The 25,017-nt window shown below is 37.4% G+C and overlaps 1 protein-coding gene across 5 annotated transcripts in view; it reads left to right on the top strand.

The window, feature by feature from the left end:
* The window catches only part of MBNL3 (muscleblind like splicing regulator 3), a 117,905-nt gene that overhangs the window by 83,446 nt on the left and 9,442 nt on the right, over window positions 1–25,017 (top strand). For 3 of the 5 annotated variants that reach the window (XM_058536727.1, XM_058536731.1, XM_058536730.1), the window contains 7 exons: window positions 1,277–1,441; window positions 14,941–15,132; window positions 16,225–16,461; window positions 19,617–19,767; window positions 21,430–21,465; window positions 23,819–23,913; window positions 24,845–24,918. In XM_058536727.1, the coding sequence (XP_058392710.1) occupies window positions 1,277–1,441; window positions 14,941–15,132; window positions 16,225–16,461; window positions 19,617–19,767; window positions 21,430–21,465; window positions 23,819–23,913; window positions 24,845–24,901 (933 nt within the window). In that variant the 3' untranslated portion in view covers window positions 24,902–24,918. The remainder of the gene's footprint in view (window positions 1–1,276; window positions 1,442–14,940; window positions 15,133–16,224; window positions 16,462–19,616; window positions 19,768–21,429; window positions 21,466–23,818; window positions 23,914–24,844; window positions 24,919–25,017) is intronic. The other 2 variants (XM_058536728.1, XM_058536729.1) reach the window with 2 other exon arrangements.

The raw sequence follows: 25,017 nt of genomic DNA, 5'->3' as shown, positions 1-25,017 counted from the left end.
AAAGTTTAGAAGGACACACCTTGATGCTCAGTGAAACCATAGAAATGCTTTAATAACAAGATAACTAAATATGGAGAAGTGATGCTGTAAAACGTTCAGGCATCATAAATAAGGAAAATTTATAGCATGTGTTGAAAACACTTGATGAACTAACTCATTTTCTCCTAGGAATTCAAGTGGCCTAGCAACTTGCACTCTTGGGTTTAAAAAAAAAAATTGTCTTTTTTCTCTACCTCTTCCTCCAATAAGCTCATGCACTGTAAAGAATTTTAGCCTCTGTGGGAAGAAGAATTACTTGCAGTTTTGCTTGTCTTAAAAGGACTATGGTGAACCTAAAAGGATTATTGGTGCAAATGAGAGAATCATTAGCTGCTCTGTGTAGTGCTCATGAGTTAAAAAAATACAACAACAGGTCACATTTGACAATGTGATAAATACCTGTCCAGTGACATCCTTTGCTACCATAGAGTAAACACCATAATTAGCAGCCATGTCAGCATTTAGGCAACACTAAAGGCATGTTTGATTCCACAAGACTGACATATTGTCCTGTCTGGAAGGGCCTAAACCATCAATAAAACATTCAAATAGCTGAGACTCCAAAATACACTTTGGTCTCAATCATTCAAGTGATCTAGGGCCATTGCCTCTGGAACCTAAAGAACAGAATCTCAGTGGATTTCAGGATGTTTCTCACATTGTATGGATTCAGGAAAAAGAACTTCAGAGCTAAAATTGTCCAGAATAATGGATCTAAAATTTATGAGATATATTTATATGAATATAGTTATTTAACATTTTCCCTCAATGTTATCGATTGTTTGTATATGTAGATACAAATCCTGAATCTTATTTAACAAGATTTTATACCTCATGTTGAAAAATTTTATTTAAATCTGTGCTGTTATGATGATATCATACTATTCCTAACATTTTATATTTTAAACATAATTTGATGTATATCAAAGTAGAGCAGAGCAAACTGGCTAAGAGAATGAGTTCTGGAATCAGACGAACTGGGTTTTAGTTCTGCTTTTGTCTCTTTTTAGCTGCGTGAGCTTCTCTTACTCTCAGTTTCGTCATCCGGAAGATGAAGGTTATAAGAGTATCAACCTTAGAGGGTTGGTATGAAGATTAAATAAGTTAATTCATGTAAAGTACTGATTACAGTACTTGGCAGATACTAAGAACTCGATACAGAAACTTTTCTTATTTTCTTAGCCATACTAGATTTTTAGAAATATTAATGGAAATTTGTCTAATTCTTCCTTTTTAGGGTCGGTGTGCTAGAGAGAACTGCAAGTACCTTCACCCTCCTCCACACTTAAAAACACAGCTGGAAATTAATGGACGGAACAATCTGATTCAACAAAAGACTGCTGCAGCCATGTTCGCCCAGCAGATGCAATATATGCTCCAAAATGCTCAAATGTCATCACTTGTAAGTCATAGCTTTGTCTTTGAAAAAATGTGTTTAGGTGTCTTTTTTTTTTAAGAATATATATCTAGGGGCCGGCCCGGTGGCATAGCGGTTAAGTGTGCGCACTCTGCTTCGGTGGCCCGGTGTTCGCATGTTCGGATCCTGGGCACAGACCAACGCACTGCTTGTCAAGCCATGCTGTGGCAGGCGTCCCATATAAAGTAGAGGAAGATGGGCACGGTTGTTAGCCCAGGGCCAATCTTCGTCAGTGAAAAGAGAGGAGGATTGGCAACACATGTTAGCTCAGGGCTAATCTTACTCAAAAAAAAAAAAAGAATATAAATATCTACATTGGAATAACCTTGCAGGGCCTTTGGGACGTCAGTTACAGAAGGATTTAGGATGCAAGCTACTATATTAATTGACACTACAAAGCTGTTGAGCATGTGAAGGGAGCAATCAGGTGTGTTGCATTTAAAACCTGGGTTCCGTTTAAGCACAAATTCAGTTTATAGAAGAATATTAATAAAGGAGCAGGGGCATTTTAAGATGAGGAGAAGGGTTGATTATTATTACATGTAAACCTATGAATTCTAGGATGTTAATTCAAACAAATTTCCTTGCTCTTTGATGGTGGTTGTGTTGTTACTTTTTAATAGGCTTTTTATTTTGAAATAATTTTAGATTTAAAGTTGCAAAGATAGTACAGAGAGTTCCCATATTACCCCTCACCCAGTGTCCCCCACTGTTAATATCTTATATTTCCATGGTATATTTGTCAAAACTATGAAACTGACATTTACACATTACTGTTAACTAAACTTCAGACTTGAATCAGGTTTCACCAGTTTTTCCATTGGTGTACTTCTTCTGTTCCAGTGTCCATCCAGGGCACTACAGTGCATTTATTTGAATTCTGTCTCCCCTCTCTCCTCTGCTCTGTGGCCGTTGCTCAGTCTTTCCCTGTTTCCCATGACCTTGACAGTCTTGCGGAACACTGTCCAGGTATTTGATGGTAGTTTTAACTTAACCTAGCCGTAGAGTTTCCCTTCACAGAAATGAATAAGATTATGGTGTCATTCTAGACCAGTGTCTAGTATTTTTGTGGATCAGTGAATTTAAATGGATCATTTAAAAAGTAATTTTGTCCTATTGAGAATTCATCTTGTCCTGATACCTTAAAATATAAAGTTGCAATTTGGTCTTGGACCTTTCAGGGGGAATTGAAAACTGTCCCTTTTCTACTGAGTTCTTCCAGGTCTCAAAATTGATTCAGTGGTGTCTCTTTCTAATTCCAGGAATGGTCTAATTCCTTTAAACCATTATTGAGATACTAATTTGACAGGGTTACATTATTTTTATTTGTTACTCATTTCATCAGTGATTATGCAATAAACACACTGAAAGCTGAATAGTGTATATATTATTTAGATGAAATAAAAATGTGGGAGTAGGTCGGTCTGCTCTCAGCAAAACCTCTCCCATTATAAAGTTGATTCTCAGAATTCAAGGAGATCTCTGTAGATAAAGCACCCCTTAACTGGTACATCTTTATAGATACTGAAAAAAACAGGTGGTGGGGTCATTGATGAGTCACTAAAATTTTGCCCCCTGATACTCTTTTTCCAGAATGTCCAGACAAATTTAAGTAAAATAAATAGATTTCATGTCCTATACTATTAGTTTGCCAAAAACATTTGCCTTGGAACTCAGTGCTGATTAATTGCATTATAAATTAGTTCCCAGAAGGTCACCAGTGAGCTCCTCAGAGCGCCTCTTTGACCTTTAGTAATACTTTACATAGTTGAACGCCTTCTTCAAACTCTTGCCTGGGGTTTCACACACTGAAGTATTTCGGTTCCTCCCTACTTCTAAAGGGATAGGGAAGAGAAAGTCTTCTAGAAACTGAGAATAGTATGAACAAAGCCACAGAGAAATGAATGTGCTTGGTGAGTCCAGAAAATGCAACTAGATGAGTAATAAAGCAAGGGAGCTTTTCACCCACTGTTAGCTACTCTCAGCCTCTCATGGGATGTCCCAATTTCAGACTGAGCAGAGAATAGACAACAGATTTTACCATACACCTGAGCCCAGCTTTTCCTATAGACCTGGAGCATATATCTTTTCCTAGGTCAAGGGACAACATCAGGGCACCAATCAAATGCCCTGTTTCAGAGGATCGGAGAGCAAGGCCTGGGCTAAAATAGGGGTCAAGACAGAAGGCTGACTATTCATCTTCTATTCAGCTTCCCGTAGAGTCTCTCCATTCTAAGTCTCAACCCTTTGTGCATCATTGATCATGCTGGCTCTCACTGGAGAATAGGGAATGGGTTTTTTAGAGACTGATGAGAGATCCATTGAGTTTTCTGGCCTCTTGTGCTTTCTAATTTGATTCTCCATGCTTTCTAGAATAGAATACATTTCCTTCTTTTCTTCAATGAGGGTAATTTCAGATTTCAGGCTACAGAACATGACTGATACGACTTACAGGAGTACAATTTATTCTCTAGCACATCACGAAATACAAAACATTGCTTAGAAGACCCCAGGGAACAATTGGAAATTGCTTTTCTACCTTGTAGATTATTTAACAATGGTTGTTGTGATGTGATAAACTGATAAAAGATTAATTTCTACAGTTACTTTGTGTACAAGAAAACTAACCCTGAGATGTTTGATATGATCCTCTTTTGTGATCTTGAAAGCTGCTTTGTAGGCGTGTTGTAACTGAGCTAGTGTGAGCCATTTTAAGTGACATTTACCAGTCTGATTTGAAAGAAATGTTCTTTATTATGGATCTTGATATTGCTATAGAAATAACGTATGATTTTGCTGAATTTCTCTGGTACTTACTCTCTCTAAACAACTCTCTGTCCCTTTTAACCACCCCTCCACCCAATAATCTGATTCTTTTCTCTAAAATAGTCAAGGTTTTGTTTACATTTCCAGTCCTGATGTTTGTATGATTGCATATTAAGACCCATTTGGTATCACTGGCTTGAACTTCAGGTCTTTCCACAAAGTATGCTTTGATCTGTTTCTAGGATACCAGAAAAGTATATCTGCTTTTGGAAAACTGAGTATGGTTTGCTTATTATAAGCCCCCAGAAAAAGAGAATGTCAACCTAAATGGGATGGTAGCTGGAGAACAGATTCTGTTCAGTGTGACTGAACAATGAATAAAAGCCACACCTAGTAAATTTGGGTAGAATGCTTGCTATAGCAGGCAAGTTTTGTTCACTGTATTTAACAGGTCTGAATTGACATTTGCTGGTATAAAATTCCACCTCTGAAAGCTTTTGTTAGCTTTATTGAGGAAATTTAGCAAGTGAGACAAAGGGTATGGCTCCCTAGTATTTTTCAATGCAGTTTAAGAGAGAGTTTCTGATGTTCATAGAAAAAAATTAGAAGTTTAAGAACTCCCCTTGGCATGATTAGGAGGCAAACATGAGCACTGTAGAAGAATTTTAGGAAAAGTAGTCACACTGGATTACTCACAAGCAAAGCTAATGTTTTAAAATTTCAATTTCACAGCTAGAAATTTTCATTGTAGGGAGGAAGGATTGTCACTGCTTGGTGGTATGTATGTATGTATAAAGTTGATATCATGTTATAAGGCTATTAACATATTTTTGATTTAGACATTTTGCATAATATAGACCTGTCCATAGCTAGTCAATTCCTTTAGTGTCTCTCTTTGAATGTGGTGATTCACGTGGAAGCAGTTCTTTACACACAGGTGAACTTGGCCCAGTCGAGTGTATTCACCTGATGATTTATATAGAGGTTATTGGCTCAGCCCATTTGGCTCAGCCATTGGGGTGTGCCAAATCCTCTGGTCTGCTGTATGTATTTCACGGCTTTCGTTCCTGTGGCCAAGTTATGATGTTCCAAACCACGGAAGCTGTGAACATGGGTTTCACTCTAGGCTTTTCCTTTATCTCAGATAGAATCATCTGAGGTCTGTCTGGACCCTCCGCATTTCTAACATATTTTTATAATTCTATTTACCAAATACATTTATCATAAACAAGCTTGTATTTTTAGCTGACATTAATATAGTAAGAGTGAAGGTGATGTAGCACTTCAGAACCAAAAGGGGAAAATATAGGCAGTTCCAGTAGATAGGGGGATGGGAGATATACTAATGAATGAATAATATCATTATTTTTAGACTGCATTGCTTTTAATGTTTTCTTTCTTTTATTAAATAGGAGCTATAAGGTATTACAATAGTCCCCCCTATCCTTGGGGGATACGTTCCAAGACACCCAGTGGATGCTTGAAACTGCGGATAGTACCCCACCCTATATATACTATGTTTTTTCATATACATACATGTTTGAGGTGTGACAGCAAAACTGGCAGGAATTTCTTTTTCCTTCTTCCCAATTTCACGGATAGAAGATTCATTACCGTAGATCTTAGCAACCTCAACATACAATCTTTTTCCTTTCCTTATTAAGTTGAGAGCTTTCACCTTTTCACTTAAAGGAGGTACTTTACTGCTTCTCTTTGACATATCTGAATTGCTAGCATCACTCCTCTTGCACTTTGGGGACATTATTAAGTAAAATAAGGGTGACTTGAACATGAGCACTGTGATACCACAACAGTCGATCTGATAACCCAGAGGGCTACTAAGTGACTGACTACCAAGTGAGTAGTGTATACAGCGTGGATCCATTGGACAAAGGGGTGATTCACGTTGTGGGCGGGATGGAGCAGGATGATGTGAGATTTTATCATGCTACTCAGAACAGTGCGTGATTTAAAACTTATGAATTGTTTATTTCTGGAATTTTCCATTTAATATTTTTGGAGCGCATTGAACTGAAACCTTGGAAAGTGAAATCATGGGTAAGGGGAGACTACTGTATGTTGCTCTTTGAAACTTTGGGCTAGGACAGTTTTAAGTGAATAGAAGTAAAATTGCAAAATATTTATTTACTTTTTAATTTTTGAAAATGGTAAGTAGTTAGATGATTTAGTTTGTTGTTAGTGCCATTGAGAAGATTCTGACTCCTAGCGGCCCTGTGTACAGCAGAGCTGAGCAGAACCCTGCCCAGTCTTTTTGCACCATCCTCTCATCTTCCAGCACTATGTCAGACAATGCTCTGCAGCTGTTCATAGGGTTTTTATGCCCAGTTTTTTCGGAAGTGGGTGGCCAGGTCCTTCTTCCTAGGCTGTCTTAGTCTGGAAGCTGCGCTGAAGCCTGTCCACCATGGGTCATGCTGCTGGTATTTGAAATACTGGTGGTGGTTCCCTGACCAGGAAATGAACCCGGGCCCCCAGTGGTGAGAGTGCCAAATCTTAACCACTAGACCATCAGGGCTGGCTAAGTGATTCAGTAGTTATAGACAAAAGGATAGTATCCTTCCCTCACCAAAATACATTATACATTTTGCATATTCACCTCAGAGTTACAGTTTTTCTAGTTCACGTTAACTTTATTGACAAATATTTATGCTGTCTCCATATTGTCATGGCTCTCCTATTAAAAATTATCATGAAAAAGGTGGGCACGACATTTTGTAGATTTCATGGAAAAGAAAACTTTCCATATTCTAGATTACCAGTCCCATGGTCAGTACAGAAATTATAGTGTATTTTAATGAAGGTTCTTCAAGTGGATTTCTTAGTTTACCTACTCGAGAAATGATAAATGATATTTAGCTCTTTCATCTTGATGTGGTGACTTTAAATATTTTGTAAAGTAATTTTTGCAAAATGTTCAAGTCAGTAGATGACATGCAATTTGTAATTATGAGGTTAATATGCTCTTAATATAATTATGACTGTTATTATCCTGTAAAGTTCCACATTGGCTAAGGTTGACCAAATCACATCACAGGAGTGCCGGAAGTAATACCATGCTATGAGCCCAAAATTTCATCTGGATTTTACTACATTTTTGAAAAGATTAGACAAAATTTTACTTTTAGGTATAGCGACTGAAACCTAACATTATTTATGTGTTTCAACAAGTTGTTCCCAGGGGTAGACTTACCCTGAGGTTAGTGAAGGTTCAGGGCCCCTCATTTGCACAGTCTTCCAACCTTCAGGGCCCCTCATTTGCACAGTCTCCTTCCAAGGCCCTGGGAGGAGCCCCAGCAATGCGTTTACAATGTTTGTAAAATTTGCAAAATATGTTTCTGTATTCTTTGTTCTTAAGGCTCCCCTCCCCCACCCAACTGCCTAAGCTTTAGGCCCCACAGATCTGGATTCACTCCTGATTGCAATTACTGATCCAAAGTAGCAAAGTTATTCAGGTCCTATACCGAGGCTGTGTATGTCACACAGCTTAAAGCTCCTTTTATAGTAAAACAAATGAAATCACACCAGCAGTAGATTTGCTGCCTTGCCCCAACTCTGTTAATATGCAATGTGAAATCTATTTTTTCAAAAGTTAAACGAAAATGCTACGCTGTTGCAGCCAAACAGAGGGCATTTGTACATGATATCTTTTACAGTGTCCAGTTTCTTTGATAGTAACTAATCTCAACATTCTTCCTTTATCCTCCCTCATATATTCCCATGGGGTAAATTAAACGTAATCTCATCTCAGCCCATTTTGTGTCCTTCTCTGGGGCTGGTTAGCTCAATTGGTTAGAGCCTAGTGCTAATGAGACTATGTGGGCCTGTTAGCTTCTCTGTTCTTGGTCACAGTCTGAGCTACAGCCAGCTACCTCAAAATTTCTTGCTGTTGATCAAGAGTGAGATGAAGGCAGGAATTTTAGTGGGCTCTATGAAAATCTTTTTCACTGATGGAAGATAAGCAAAACAACAACAGCAACAATAAATAAAACCAATGCTTGACAATCTCACCTATAGTGGATGATTTTTTTTCTTAACAAAACCATCCTCTTGCTCAGATCAATATAGTTTGGTAGTTTGTCACAGAAAGGGCCATCAGGAGAGCTAGTGTAAAGCCTGTGGTTACCCCCCATACCTGATAATAATCTTAAAGTTAAACTGGTCCCCCAAACAATCCTAACTTGCCTTAATGTCTTTTATGGATCTATTAAATACTTTAAACTCTTTTTTGCCTAGTCTCCTCTCTTAAATCATTCTGTGGATGCCAGTCATATTAACAATTTGCTAGTCCCCTGGAACCACACATTTTGTAATAAGAAGTTGCATATTTTGGTCTATAATATCACTAAACCGTTTTTTCAGCACCTCTTCTGGTACTGATGATTTAGCCACTCCAATTAAAAAAATGCATACATACATATGTGTGTATGTGTGTGCACGCACATGCATGTGTGAGTGTGTATAAAATACCTTGTGCTTCTCATACTGTTTGATCTAGCATTTCACATCTATATCAAAAGACCGTTTGGGAGTGGCATTCTGCTTAAAGTGTTCCTCAGTAGAGAGCAAAACTGATGGATTTCTTCAGTCTCTCTGCCACTACTTTTGATCTCTAAGTGTTTTTTTTGTACTGTGATATTTGAATTGGATTTTTCTGAATGGCAAACCTAAAAGGAATTAACGGCTTAGAAATCCTTTTTCTTTCAATTCAGTAAATATTTATTGAGCTCTACTCTGTGCCAGGCATTTAAAAGGGTTAAGAGGTGGATAAAAAGATTAACTAGAAACAGTTTCTACCCTCTAGGAATGTATGATCTAACAATAGCAAGATAGTGAATTAATGTTTTTGTGATCCCCTTAATTTCTGATTTGTCCCTGATCCTCTGTATTTTTATATTTTTGGGCTTTTCTTTTTTTCTCCATAGAGTTCTCTATCAACCATGAAAGGTTTCGTTTTGATTTGTGTTGTTGTTTTGGTGGTGGTAGTGTTTCCTTGTTGAACTTCTGATAATTGTAACTCTTAGCATCCATTTATCCTGGACTTGCATTAAGATGTTTCTAGTCTCCAGGCTTCCTGTGGGTTCTTTGCTTTTGTCAGCTCTTGACATTCCCCGCCCCCCATATCCATATTTTCTTTCATACCATTTGTTAAAATTGGGTAACCACTTGATTTGTCTTATACTTTTCCTTTCCTAGTGGAATACTAAAGTTAATTGAATTGTCATTATTATTACATGGTGGTTCACTGACAAATAATTTTTACATTAGTTCTTGTTCACTTCTCAGGAACAAAGTCAAAATGGCCTTGCCCATATAATGAAGAAGTCATTTACCCTCCTGCTAGATTCTTACCTGTAGGAATCACCTGGTGTTATGCTAATCTGTGTTGAGGTACTCCATTATAACTCCCGGCCTGCTTTGCAGCTTCTCCTCCACCAAATACAGGCAGATCCAAACCATGATATACCCTCTCTTGCATGCTATAGTTTACACCTTTTATACCCATAATAATCTATTGATCCTTTGTGTAACTGCGTACCTTCAATGCTTCCTCTTACTTGGAGACTTCTGTGATTAAAAGGTCAGAAAAGCCAGGTCTAGGTGAGGACAACTAGTCACTTTTGACCCTTGAACTTATTTTTTTTTTTCCTTAGCTCTCTTGGGCCACAGTGACTTATTCATTAACAAGTATGGTTAGCACATAAACACCACTATCAGCTTGCGTCTGTTTATAAAGTTAACTCCCAATTACTGAGGGACCAATTAACTAGTCTGGAGGTTATGTGGGCCTCCTACAGGGTGCCTTTTGGCTACTTCAGTTTCCACAGCATATCACTCAAAGAGTGTGGAGATGACCAAGCAAAACCTGTGAAACAAGATTATTCAGTTGTCATCCATGTGAACAGATAGTAAAGTCTGATGGAAACTAAAATTATACATTTCAATGTGTTTTGGGGTTATCTAAGGATAGAAATATGCATGGTAACAGTGAAAGGGGCTTCCTTTTATACTATATAAATTCTTGTAAATGAGCAATAAAATTAAGGTATTATGAATGCCAGTAAAAGTTGAGTGCTACTTTTCTAGTATTAAAATCAAGTCAACAAACTGTTACCAAATGTTTACCACCCTATAAAAGAAAATGTTTAGTAATCTACCTTTAGACAGGAGCTCAGAGAGGGAAGGCCTCAATTATTAGGTTGACTTCAGGCCAGGATTAGGAGAAGTGGCTTCAAGTATTTTGCATTCATCCAACAATAATTGTAACTGACCTTGGATATTATTACAGTAACTACAGATATATCTAGGCTGTTGGGGAAACACAAATATTGCTTTAGCATAACATTTAATTTTTATTTCTTTATACTAGCTTGAGGAATAACCCATTTTAAGTAATAAGTCAATGTTCCCAAAATGTATGTGTAAACTAGACAATTTATTGGAGGCAGAGTTTTTCATTGAATTGTATTATTATTCAAAGGTGCTTCAGAATCTTTTAAGACCGATATGTGGTGTCTCCTAAAATTTTACCTTCACAAGATTCCATCTATCTCCCCATTCTTAGTCACTGAGTAGTTATTGTTCTATAAACAAATAGTTAACCCTAATTTTAGTAACTAAAAGGACATTTTAGTGAATACTTTAGTATTGGTTTCTAAAGCCAAACTTTTTCAACTTGTGAAATCTTGCCACAAGTGTTAAATTCATGTCAATAGAATTATATATAATTAGTCCTTTACTCCAGAAACTGAGAGAGTGCTTTATTTTTTTTGGAATCCTCTAGAACAAGGGTCAGCAAACTTTTCTGTAAATGACTAAGTAAGTATTTTAGGCTTTGTGGGACAAGAGGCAAGGTTGAGGATATTATTTAGGTACTTGTATAACAATAAAGAAAACAAATATCTACAACTTTTTGTAATACAGGTCTAATAAGCACAATGGAATTTATTTATGGGTATTGAAATATGAATTTCATATAATTTTCATGTGTTGTGAAATATTATTCATCTTTTGTTTTTTTCAACCATTTAAAAACATAGAAACCATGCTTACCATTCTGGCCATACAAAAACAGGGTGGGTCAGATTTGGCTCACAGACAGCAGTTTGCCAGCCCTTTCCCTAGAATACAAGCTCTTAAACAGTACCTCGTCCATAACCCCACACCAGGGGTGAGTTTCATTGATGTCCTTGAACTTCTTGAGATCACATGCAACATTTTGTGCACACATGAATTTTTCCATGGACAGGGTCCACAGCTCTCATCTGACTCTCAGAGAAGTCCAGGACTCAAAAAAAGATTAGGGGCTGCTGTTCTAGAGATGATTCATTGATTTTTAGGAGGCATTTCCTAAGGCCCTCATAGTGCCTAGGTACTGTGCAAGTCAGTGTGAACTCATAGGAATTCCTACCCTAGGAGCTAATACTGCTAGAGACACTGAGAGTAAATAATTGTCTAGGTGATCTTTTTATTTTATTCATAAAATCCATTGTCTCCACCATTTTTGTTGGTTTTATAAGACTCAAAGAAAGATGAAAATCCACACCTCTTGTTCTAGGAGGAAAAGCTTTCTCATATTTTCAAATATTTAGTGATTATCTGAAACGTATTTAAGTGTTGAGACCATTTCAGGCTATAAATAGAAATCAGATTCAACCTGTTAGGAACCTTTTTCTTTTATAAATATTACCCCACATATTGGTTCATGTTAGCTCAACTGACATCAAGGGCGGCAATATAGGTACTATGCTTGACTTAACAGGTGGATGTTAGCCAAAGGTAAGCCCTTGAATGTTCAAATTCATGAAATGGAGTAGTTACCCTGGGGCAGAGGTGATGGTGAGAAAACAGAAATGTCCATTTGAAAATAAATAAGAAGCTCAGGAGTTCCTGCCTACACCCCAGGGTTGGGAATAGAAGAACTTGCTTCTTCTCAATAAACAGTGTTATAGAATGAAGTTTATACTCAAGGAGGAAATGGTCATAAAAGCTAGTAATACTCATTTTAAAACCTAAAGATGGCACAGTGTGGTTTGTGGTGAGACCTTAAAACATCTAAACATTTTCAGCAAGCCCCTTGCACTTTTTATATAAACTTTTAATTCATTTACAGCTTGTTTTCATACATGTAGAGCATATAACAAACCTAAGAAGGTTAAAATATATTCCAAAGAAAGCACAAGTTAACCAGAAATATTTCCCCAAAAAAGGAAGGAAAAAAATTACAGAAGTTCAGAGCTACTGTAAATAGGAAGCATCATTTACATGTATATTAGGTTTAAATATTATTAATTGATCAGTATTTATCAGTAAATGATGATTTTTTTAATCTGTAAAATCCACTCACTTGCAGGTCTTTCTTTTAATTCAATAGTTTAAAAAAATGTAATAGTGATTTTTTTCAGTTCTGTAAAAGGCAAAAGCAAAAAGTATCCAGGAGAAGAGGCTGGTGACTTCAGTGAGAAATTTACTATGCAAATCAGAGAGAAAAAAGAAGTAAAACAAAGAGTACTACTGTGTGGTTCAAATATGGAGTTTTTACCATAAGAGATTCTTGCTGATTTTGAGACAGCCGTGAATCATTGAATTGGTAAAGTCTGCCTTATTGTTGAAGCATGCCTGGGTGGCTGTTTCCAAGAGATTCATGTCTCATTATATAAAATTATATGACATCAGCTAATTCCTGGGGCTTCATATCCATTCAGTAAGAAGTATGACATGTCCCTATAGCCTCTTACCTCACAGTGCCTAGTTAGGCTGGGTCAGCCCTTGGCTGTTTGTCCTCAAACCATAAACCACCTCCCTTGAGTGCTCCATCATCTTTCCTGGCACCTGGTGTTGTCCTTTTCCTCTTAAAGCTCTTGGCCACCATGCCTTCTCTACTCACTCTAGTGAGTCTTGTCAGTTCAGGGAGGGCCAGGTTCTTTCTGTCCTTCCTAAGGCGCCAATTAGCTAATTTAATAAACTCATCTAAGGCAGAGTGCTAATGGGGAAGCCCTTCCTTCTAAGTTGAGTGTGGTTTATAACACAGGCTTCATGGAGAATGCTGTGCTGGTGAAAATTACACGTCAGACTAGGAGGTGGGGCAGTGAATATATATTGCTCCTTACTTCACACTCCACAGCCTCCTATTCTGCTTGTATTTAGAGCTATTTCTATTAATGTGATTTAACAGAAGGTGTGGGCACAGCTTGGCAGTGCAACGGATTCATTGTTTTTTGTTTTTTGTTTTTTTTTTTGTGAGGAGATCAGCCCTGAGCTAACATCCGCCAATCCTCCTCTTTTTTTTTTTGCTGAGGAAGATGGCCCTGGGCTAACATCGGTGCCCATCTTCCTCCACTTTATATGGGACGCCGCCACAGCATGGCCCACCAAGCAGTGCGTCGGTGCGCGCCCGGGATCCGAACTAGCGAACCCCGGGCCGCCGCAGCGGAGCGCGCGCACCTAACCGCTTGCGCCACCGGGCCGGCCCCCTCGTTGTTTTTTTTTTAGTGAAAGAAATAAGAAGAAAGCAAGAAAGAACACATGCCATTAGTAATACAGAGTGAGACACCACCAGTTGCACAACAATGCACTAACTACCTTATAGAGTCACGATTAGAAATGTACTACATTTAACCATGATCTATTAATTCATTAAAATATTTAAATTTATTTTTAAACTTTATCATTGACTATATCACTCAATCAGTCATTCACTAAGTATTGGGTACTATAGGGGGAGAAAAGAGAACTATCAAAGAAATTATAACCACATTGAGAAGAAAAGACACCCCCGTGTGGAACAAACTGGACAACAGAATAGTGGAGTGATAAATTGTGTGGTTACAGATAATAAAGGCAATGCACATATCAAACTCTTTGAGATCAGGACTTTCAAAAAATAGAAACACCAGTAAGAGCCTTTTGCATTTCTAAGGCTTTTCTTTACAAGTTATAGTCTAGTTTATGTACCTTATAATCCTGTTATCTTATTTCTTCCTGCCTAACAGGGGTCCTTGTAGCATTTTTATGGCCTCCTTTTGAACTGTGGCTATCACCTGGCCCCCTACCTAAGCAAGTCAGATTAGTTTGTGAAATAGGACCCCTAATTTAAAAAAAAAAATGACCACACCAATCTCATTTTAGGTAGACGGCAAGAAGTTGTTAGAGTTCTCACTCTTTTTAATCTAGCCCTTTCTTCCTCAACTCCTTGCTGTCTTCAATAATTGATAGCGGGCCAAAAAGAGAAGCAAGTGTTTGGTAGACAGGTGGGAACTGTGGTAGGACAGGCAGCCTTAGAGTCAAGCAGTACTGATGGGGAAGAGGAAGGTGGCATATGAAACAAAGAGGGCTTTCAAGAGAACCTGAAGTCGGCCTGCAAAGGCCGTGCCTGTGTAAGGAGACCAGGCAGACTGCCCGTATGTCTGATATCACTGGTGACATTTGGAACCGACTCCATCAGTGAGATTTAATTTGGCAAATTCATGACTGTTAAAACTATGTGGTTTGTTTTATCAGTTTACCAATAAATATGTTACTCAAAGAGATTTGCTGGTTTATAAGAAATTCTTATAATGGGAATTAGTATGAGACTAAAATTAATCAGAAGGCACAATGGTAAATTTTGATATGGCTTAGGGTTTTTGAAAGAATGCCTCCTTGTGTAATAATAGGAGTAATCTGCTTGCCTCTAACACCTTTTTTCTCTTTTAAACACACAGGCTTCTTTTCCTATGACTCCATCGCTTGCAGCTAATCCTGCCATGGCTTTCAATCCTTACTTACCTCATCCTGGAATGGGCCTGGTTCCTGCCGAACTGTTACCAAATGCACCTGTTCTGATTTCTGGAAACCCGCCTCTCGCATTGCCAGGAGCTGCTGGTCCAAAACTGATGCGTTCAGATAAATTGGAGGTATTTGGGTAGAAATGTATAAATATGTATAGGGTAGACATTAATCTTATGCATAAAGCAACATTCTCAGAGCTCAATGTTTTGGATGCTTTAAATAAGTGTGCCTGGGTTTTTTAGCTTATGGAGTACAACCTCAGACAAATGTTAAACATTTTACTACTGCAATTATACCCTGTTCTGAAGTGCACTGATTCAGTTGTACAGTAGGTCAAACAATGTCTTGGTGTACCCAACCACAGACTGTGCATCTCCTTTGCTATGGCACAGGAAGTCTGGTGGGAGTGCTTCTTTTACCCAGGCTTCACCTTTCCAGACTGGGCTTACTGTATTTGTTGATGAGTCTCTTCTTGCCAGAATAATCAAACTGAAAAAAAAAAGTAGACTAATCTAAGTATCTATGAATACAGAATGTAAATGAGTCTCATAGTGTCTAAACCTTTTTATCCATTTTAAGAATGATGTACTAGATAATAAATATCCCTTGATGCCTTAGAAAAGAAAATTTAAAAGAAATTTCAAACAGCTTTTTGATTTGTGGAAGGCCTTCAAACTTCTCTTATTGTAATTCTTCATAAATTGAAATAAATAATTAGTCAGTCTCTTAAAAAGTCAGCTCTGTTGGCAGCTCCTTAAATGCTTTGCAATGTATCCTCATGGAATCTGATTGTATACGTGATTCAGTCATGGTCCACAAGTCTGCTTGTGGCAAAGCACATTACTGTGTGAAAAGGCTCATCTTGGACCTTAGCAAAATAACCCCCTCTTGCAAACTCAGCTAATTACACTTTAAGCTATGTGTTGAGTGGAGGATTAAAAATTGGTTTTCAACCATACTTTTAAGCACTTTTATTCCAACGTAAGGAAAACAGATGACTCTCCTTTGGGAAGAACAGAATTTTTTTTCTAGGAATAGAAATGTTGTCTGTTTACATCTCATAGTGAATATGGCTTTACACTATCTTTCAGCTTTTTAGATTTCTCATAAATAGATGACAAAATAATATATACTATTGCTCTTACATTCACTGGCAAAATAAATAAAAGTTAATCACCTTCCAAGCATGAATGTGATGTGTTTTCTTTCTCTTGGAGGTTTGCCGAGAATTTCAACGTGGAAATTGTACCCGTGGTGAGAACGATTGCCGCTATGCTCACCCCACAGATGTTTCCATGATTGAGGCAAGTGATAATACCGTGACTATCTGCATGGATTACATCAAAGGTCGATGTTCCCGGGAGAAATGCAAGTACTTTCATCCTCCTGCACACTTGCAAGCCAAACTCAAGGCAGCTCATCACCAGATGAACCATTCAGCTGCCAACGCGATGGTAAGAACAGGCCAGGACTTGTGGACTATTTTGGGGTAAATGATTAGTATATTCCTCAACTTGTCTAATATCCTGTAACCATAATCTTGGATAGTCATGAGTGGGCCTTAATATGAATAGCCAAGGTTATAAGCTAGAAAAGAGAGAAGCTATTTATTCTAATTCATTCAATAAAAATTTCTAAACATAATTGTTTAAAAGCTTTACTAATAATTTTAATCTACTGTGCTTTTTCTCCCATTTTTTGAGAAAGAGTAAATTATATAATTTAAACAATAAATTATTTTTGAGTGTTTTTTATAGCCTAACTAACCTTAATATTCCTAAAATGGCAGAAAATTGCCTCCCTGCCCTGTGAGCCACCTTCCTGGGCACTTTGCTAGTAACATCCTTAATGCCTTTCGAAAACAGAGGCCTTGGAAGATGGGATGGTAAGTAGGTTCTAATTTTCCATAGGTTAAGGTTCTCTTTCCTTTGTGGAGGTGGGGTGTCAAGATAGCATCCAGCCAAGACTGGGGGAAATTTCCACATGGTTGAGAGAAGAAGCCTGGCTATTGAGTTGCCCTAGCAAGTTAGTTTGGGGGGAAAGTTAGTTCTACTTAACACTGAAAGGTAGGAGGTAGGAAAAATATTTGCATAACACTACAGTGTGATGGGTTGAGAAATAGGAATTGTGATTACTTAAACTTGTCACAGCTATCAGTTGTTTTGATAGGCAGCTTGCTATTTCTTTCTTTTTCAATCTGGGCCTTTTCTCTTGTATTAGGGTCTAACCTCATTAAGGGACAAAACCCTGAGGAAACCTCATGTTTCCTGGCTGTGGAAAAAATCATCTACATGACCCTCAAGCCCGTGACACAGGCCTTACTTTTTCATGAGAGAGATACATTTATTTTTAACATACTTTTCTGTTAAGAAGTTTTTTCTCATGTTCAGTTGAAATCTATCTTGCTATAACTGGAACTTACACTTATTTAATTACAAAAATAAATCCATCCCTATTTCATATGAGTGTGACTCTCTTGTCTTTTCTCTAAGCCAAATACCCCAAATTTCTCCAAACTTTTCTCATAGAATATGGCTTTAAGGACCCCGCACCAATTTTGGACTTGTTCCATTTTCTTAATACCCGTGTTCTCTCAGAACTAAACCCATTACTTTGTGAAAGATCTGAGCCCCAAAGTAGAACAAATTTATTTTCTCCCTTGATCTGAACAACATAATCTGTTAACGAATGTTAAAAAAGGCTTCACCAAATATTTTTTTCTTAAATTCTTTTGAACGAGGGAATTTTAAGCTTGAAAACAGGAAAGTATCCAGAATGTTCAATGCAGAATTTAAGTCTCCAATTTTTGGATTATTTCTGTTGGTGGCACAGAGTTCAGAAAGGGGCATGAGCCTATTATACAGGAGAGGAATACAGTTGGCCCCTTAAAAATAAAGGTTCTCGTATGCATTGGATGTACAAGGAATGGCTCGCTTGTGCCATTCTGCACCTGTCCCTTGCTTAGTCATGGGGCCTTCAGATGTACGTGCCCATTTCTGATAATTTGGGTGTATTTGGTAGAATGCATATGAGTTAGCCACAAATTTCCATGTAGAGAGTTAAATATTATATAGTAGGCCTTCAACTGGTACTTTTAGACATCAATATAAAATTCCTTTCTGAGTAACTGATCAGAGCAGAGTCTTAGTGGTGAGGTCGAATTGGCCCATAGGAATTTGTTTGAGATAAGATTAAACAAAGGAGGCTTCCTAAAGAAATTTAAGCTTTCTATATTTTTCAGGATTCAGAGTTGAAATGCTTTGTGAAACAGAGATTTTTTACCCTGTTCATGTTCATGTGCATAGTTCAGATTGACTTCACTGAAAGTAGCTTGTATGCATTTAAAAGGAAAAAACTTGAGGGGCTGGCTCAGTGGCGTAGTGGTTAAGTTCACACGCTCCGCTTTGGAGGTCTGGGGTTTGCAGGTTTGGATCCCGGGTGCAGACCTACACACCGCTTATCAAGCCATGCTGTGGCGGCGTCCCATATATAAAATAGAGCAAGATGGGCACAGGTGTTAGCCCAGGGCCAATCTTCCTCAGCAAAAGAAAAAAAAAGACTTGAAAAGTTGATATTTAGTTCTCAAATGAAAATAGCGATACATTTAGGCCTTCTTTATCCACAGAATCAGGAGGTCATGGCATGCCCCTTTTTGGCATGTGGAAGGCTAGTGACTCAGCACTAGGGTTCCTTTCTCCTTAAGAATTTGGAGCATACCTAATTGTTGTTGCTGGGACATGTTGTTTAAGTAATATGCAATTTGCTGAGAAAAAAATGAAAGGCAATGTCAAACTTTTCCAATGAATCCTTTCCAGGGGCAAGTTTGATTGAGTTTTATAAGCACAGTGGGATTTTGAAAGAATTGTACACATGAAAGGAGGATTTTAAAATGCTAATATGTTTTAGAATTAAACCATATAAGGACTTAACAAAGCAAATGGTACATACCGAAATGCATAGCAAGCCTCTATAAATGAGAATTGCATATATTTTGCTAACTATCTGTGGTATCCGAATGAAGTGGGTGGGGAGGAGAGGAATAATTCATTTACTTTTTCCTTACATGTTAGTTGGGAAAGATACAGTTATAGGATTTGGACCTGAAGTCCTTGTATAAGTTGGATTTTGTTTTATAGAGCTCTAGGATCACACTCTGATTTACTGACATCTGTTTTATCACCTGTATACCATCTATCTCCTAGATTCATATCGGAATTTTAACTGGCAAAAACCTCTTTTCTGTTGTATCTGTTGCTTTTGCTAATCTCATTTTAATAGGTTAATAAATGAGAGTCCCTGAGATGTAATTTTAAATGATTATGTGCTGTTGACAGCTTCCTGTCACATCCTGCCCAAATGATGAGGTTCTTTTTTTATTTGTTGAAATTAGTGAAGTTGAAAAGCTGTTTTCTCCCTGTATGTTATTTATTTTTATTTGGACTAAGTGCTCATCTAGTGAATTGCTTCATCTCTGCAGTTGGTTATCTTGCTCAATGGACACCCTTGCAAAGGGTTCCCAGGCCGTATCTTATCTAACTGCTGCTTGCTTGGTTTGAGTACATTTTTTACATTCTTTGGTACTGTTTATTAATCCATCCCTCCCTCACAGGCCCTACAGCCTGGTGCACTTCAACTGATACCAAAGAGATCGGCACTTGAAAAGACCAATGGTGCCACCCCGGTCTTTAATCCCAGTGTTTTCCACTGCCAACAGGCTCTGGCTAACCTGCAGCTCCCGCAGCCGGCTTTTATCCCTGCAGGTGAGAACAGGGCTCTGGGTACTGTGAGTTTAGTGATGTTGTGAATGTGTACAATGCACTCCAGCTTCCAAAGAGCTTTTATGCAAGGACTGTCGACAGGTATCCTGATTAGAAATAAAACAAGGCAGTTATGCTTGATCTGCTAGTATATAGAACTGTTTTTCTATGATTCCTGAAAATTAATGGTTTGAAATCAAACTAGAAAAAACTGTCAACATTTTTCTTTTTAGCATTTCCTAATTTTTGCTTCTTATGATTGATTCACTTGATTCAGTCTCAAACTAATTTCTTGACTCTTAGGTATCACTTTCAAATATAGTGGTCTACCCTCAAAAAAGTGTTTCCCAGCTTCAGCATTGCAAAAATATGCAGTCTATATACCTTTGATTTGCCTAAGATAGTTATAATAAAACTACCCTTAAATTTATATCACAGTATAGTGTGTGTGTGTATATATATATATATATATATATATATGCACTTTCATATATATATATAAAACAGGTAGTTTTAGCCTCTGACTCTTAAGTGAGTTAATATAAAAAAATATAGCAGTTTATCATATTTTCCTGACACTTTGCGGCATACTTTTTACCTCCTACATTCAACTATATTTAATAGCATGACAGATTTGCACTAAACTGAATAGAAAAATTTAAGCCAGAATTTTGTTCAAATAAATATCTTATATGGGGGGAAATACTGTTCTTCCAGTGGGTCAGTACTTTAAGAACAAGCATATAGTCTCTTAGGAATAAGTGAAAGTACTGTCCACTGGGAGTTCAGTAATTTTCTTTTTATTGCCAGAATGATAAATGCCCCAGTTTGGAAACTATTATTAAATGAAAATGACATGCTTTAAAAATTAATTTAGAAAGCCTTGTTAATTATATAAACATACTAAACACATAGTATTGTATACCCGGAGTTGAAGAAACCCATTGGTTACTTGATAAATTAATCAGTTAATTAATTTTGAAAGAAACCATAAAAAACAGTCATTTGTCTAGTTACTAACCACAATAGTTCTTCGTGATATCATTTAAAAAACTCATTTTTTATAGTTTTTATACTTTTTTGTTGGATTTGTCTAATTTAAAGTCTAGATTTATGATCACAAATGTCAGAAGAATGCCTTTCCCCTTAATTAATAGCAAAATAAAAACCTGTTGGGCTGAGAGCCCCCTCTTGATGAAAAGCTTATTTGCCATATGTTCACAGTCAAGTCCTCGGTTGTGAGGTGGAGGAGGCAGTGATAATAGACTAACGCTCTAAATAGAACTATTGGCACCAGGTACCAGATCCTGGTGCATATTTTGAAAATAATAAGTGTAATGAATTAAAAGTCTCCCTTTCGTGATAAAAATTAATTAGGATGTAGTTGTCCAAAATAAATATGTAATTTAACTGAGGTATTTCTTTTAAAGAAAAATTAATGTTTCTTTTTATACCTAAGAATCCAAGAATTACTTTGATTACCGGGCTTTGTGATCTTAAAACTAAACTGTAATTGTAAGCCTGGGAGATTAGTGGAACCGCATGTGCTGATTAATTCATATTGCAAAGAATATCTTTCTAGTTAAACATTATTTCTATCAGTAAAGCTTTAATAATGAAATATCTCTTTTCTTTACTTTCCACGCTTTTCTGCATGGTGTACAGGGCCAATACTGTGCATGGCACCCGCTTCAAGTATTGGTAGGTTTTGTACCAAAATTCTCAACTTTTTCTAGTCTGAATAAAATGTTTTTCTGTTGTGACTATGAAAGGGATGAGTGACTGAATGATGTGGCTGGACATTTTCTGAGTATTTAAGGTTTAATATGATGCTGTCTGTTTTACATCTTTGTGGAATCACACTGGTCCTACACTCTCAAGTCCTAGTTGGTTGCCACTGTGGCCAAATACTGACCCCGCCCTTCCTGGGTGAAAACAACCCTAATCGCAACTGAAATATTTTGAAACATTTTCTTATCTAGCCAGAATGGGGAGTTTTGTTCTTAGCTTTACATCTGTTACTAAGAAATTGTAAAATATTTCAAATGTATTATTTGTAAAGTACAGCAAAAAAATTCGTACTCCCAAAATTATCCATAAGATCTAAATGATTCAATGCTTAAATCAGATGAGTTGAGAAAGGATGAGTTAAGCAAAGCTGGAGCATTCTGTAGTGTTCTGTGATGAATTCTATAGTGTTCTAGGATGAAGCGCCATCTGCAGAGAAATCAGGCACAACTGAATCATTTCAAAATGACTCTTTGGGGGCATGTGATCTTTAACAACCAGTTACACACAAATTCTTCAATTAGCCACCAATGTAATATGGTAGCCATTTCGAAACCATTTGGTACGTCACTAATACTGAAGAAGTCGAGAAAGTAGCTTGTTTCCCTCTTGAGAACTCCTAGGGAGTTCACAGCTCCTAAAGTCTCCATGGGCACTAGGAAAAGACCAGGAGAAAATTGCTCTGTTCCATACAAGGAGGAATTATCCCACTCCACCTCACCATCTCATATCAATCCATCCTTTCCTCCTTTTTGAGAGTTTGCAACAGCTTGACTTCTATCCCATTGGTTGACCAGAGTAGATGCAGAGCCCAAAAGGGACTGACGGTTTATTGAGATAAAACAGAAGATCAAAATGACAATCACATAGTAGCACTCACTAACATAGCAGGGTGTGAACCCTGACAAGGGAGATGAGGCCTCTGTTATTGAGGGATTGGCTGTCCCCTAGAGGAATTAAAAACATTTCCATTGATACTAACAAAAGCATTATATGCATATGATTGGCAGAACAGACCTGCAAGTTTGTGAAATGTGTCTCTGTCTTCACATTTTGTGACTACGCCCCTGTCTTTTCACCTAAGATCTCTGTGTAGGAATGCAAAGTGTATGCTTCAGCGGTGCTGCTTCCTGTATAGTTGCTGCGCTCCCAAAAGGAAAATAAGAGTGTTTTTAGAATTGGCATGTAATACAATAAGGCATGGCTACAAGTAATGGATAACTAGAGATAGGCGTAGGGGATAACTACAGAGTTTCTGTCAGTCACCATTTGGGGTACATTTATGGTTTCTGTGACCTTGCATATGTTGATTTTTCTCTCTCCAGGCCATTCAGTTTCTCTGTAGACTTTCAGAAAATCTGAATTCAGTCAATGTAGAAATAAATTATTATATATGCATGCTTGCCATTCACACATTAATTCCTTGGTTTGCTTTCCAAAACGAGCTAGAAATGAGAAAAACATCTAAAAGCCTTTCAAAATGAGATTGAAACTAGAAAAGGCAAAGAGAGAACATCCTGCAAGGGATGTTGCAGCTGTTAGCCATGGTAGCTGTAATATTTGCAGACAAGTTGTTGTTGGATATTTACTATGAAGTACCCCATGTGTTTGATAAACAGCCTAAGTTTCCAAGGGGTTTGCCAGAGGTGTACTTAAAAACCTGCATGCATAGTCCACTGTGTTCTTCCTATCTGCTCCCCTACCGTATAGCAACCAGTAAAACTACCATTTTTTTTGCATGCAGATCAGGTAAGTATATATAAAACTGTCCCTTTGCATCCGCAATCTAGTGACAGCACTCATATATATGTTAGTGAATCCAAACCACATTTCATAGTTCCTTACTCCCATTTTGAATGTGCAACCCAGTTACTTGTGTGCTGAACTAGCTATTCATATAGATAGCCTTGGTAAAAATCAGATTTTGTCATATATACCCACTATGACCCCTTCTGAAAATTTGGCCTTTTAAGTCAACTACAATGTGATTCTACTCAAAAACTAACTAAATGTTGAGAATGATCCCGTTTTCCTTAATGGTAACTATAATTGGCTTTCACCTTTTCTCTTTTTAAATTTTTCCCCCTTCCATGCTGTGTTGCTTTGCACTGACTGTGATTGCATGTTGCACCCTGGTGTATCCATCATGATGATGTCACATGGCTTGTTGCTGTGATGCCTACCACGCCCCATTTCATCGTTTATGTCATGGTTGCGTAACTACTCCACCCTCCTGTGTGTTGCTTCCCTGGTTTCCTACTGAAAGTGCCCATGATGCACGGTGCTACACCTACCACTGTGTCTGCAGCAACAACACCTGCCACCAGCGTTCCCTTCGCTGCAACAGCTACAGGCAATCAGGTTTGGCCATTTATTTCACCTGTTTAGACCTAGATAACTACAGTGTGTTGGTAAGGCACAGTATATGCTTTTTGGATTGGTGAGAGACATTGGTCCACATTCTTATGTGTTTCTTAAGCAGTTGTTACATTTAGAATTTTTATTTTTGTGTATGTTCTACAGGGATGTATCTGCTTTGCTACTTACCCTGAGATGAATCAGCAGTTTTCTCATTTTTAATCGGTTAACAGATGTCACTCTTGGTATGCTATATATACGATTGTTGCTACCACACCAATCCTCAAATGTATATACTAAGTATTTCTTAAATGCTTCGTCATTAGTCGAGAGGAGAATTTATTTTATTTTACTACCATTTTTGATTATTGCATTTGAACTTTCACTTAGTACAATCATCATCTTTACCTTCAGATATACTGGAAAGAAAGCAAGATAACATATTTCTTTCCAAGGCACAGATATCATTATCCAGTGATTACATCAGAAATTCCTTCTCATACTGACATTAGCTGTGCTTGTGTTCTTTTAATTTTTACTTGCTTTAGGTATTTACAGGCAGAGTCACATGGCAAGTTATAAATTGTGGGGGAGTCTTGAAATTGTAAGGAGATACATACAATAATTATTGTGTAATGTTATGGCCTTTTTGCCTTGTTAAAGTGGTAATCATGCTTAAAAACTGCAAGTTCCACTGCTGTTTCATTTACAAGTATGATAACCATATAGCACACAGAGCATTAATTCATTGGGAGAACAAACCACATTCTAATCTGTGCTTTGCAAAATTAACTATTAGTGGATATGGTTAATATGTCTAAATTTTTCTGTGAAATTGATTATAGTTATTAACTACCATGTCCAAGCAGTGAACAAAATAAACAGAATTCTCTCAAGAAACTGTTTTAATCTAAAATCTTTTTTACTACTATAGATACCCCCATTATCAATAGATGAACTGAATAGCAGCATGTTTGTTTCACAGATGTAGAAGTTACCAGTAGAACAGTAAGTTTCTTTAAGTATTAATGTAAATAATATTTATAGGCTATATATTTTATTTACACACTTGAATTTGCTAAAGGCTTTGGCAAATAGTTTCATTAA

This window comes from Diceros bicornis, chromosome X (genome assembly GCF_020826845.1).
Source record: "Diceros bicornis minor isolate mBicDic1 chromosome X, mDicBic1.mat.cur, whole genome shotgun sequence".
Lineage (NCBI taxonomy): Eukaryota > Metazoa > Chordata > Mammalia > Perissodactyla > Rhinocerotidae > Diceros > Diceros bicornis.
Note: the sequence above shows the minus strand (reverse complement) of the source record. Positions and strands in the feature narration are given on the sequence as shown.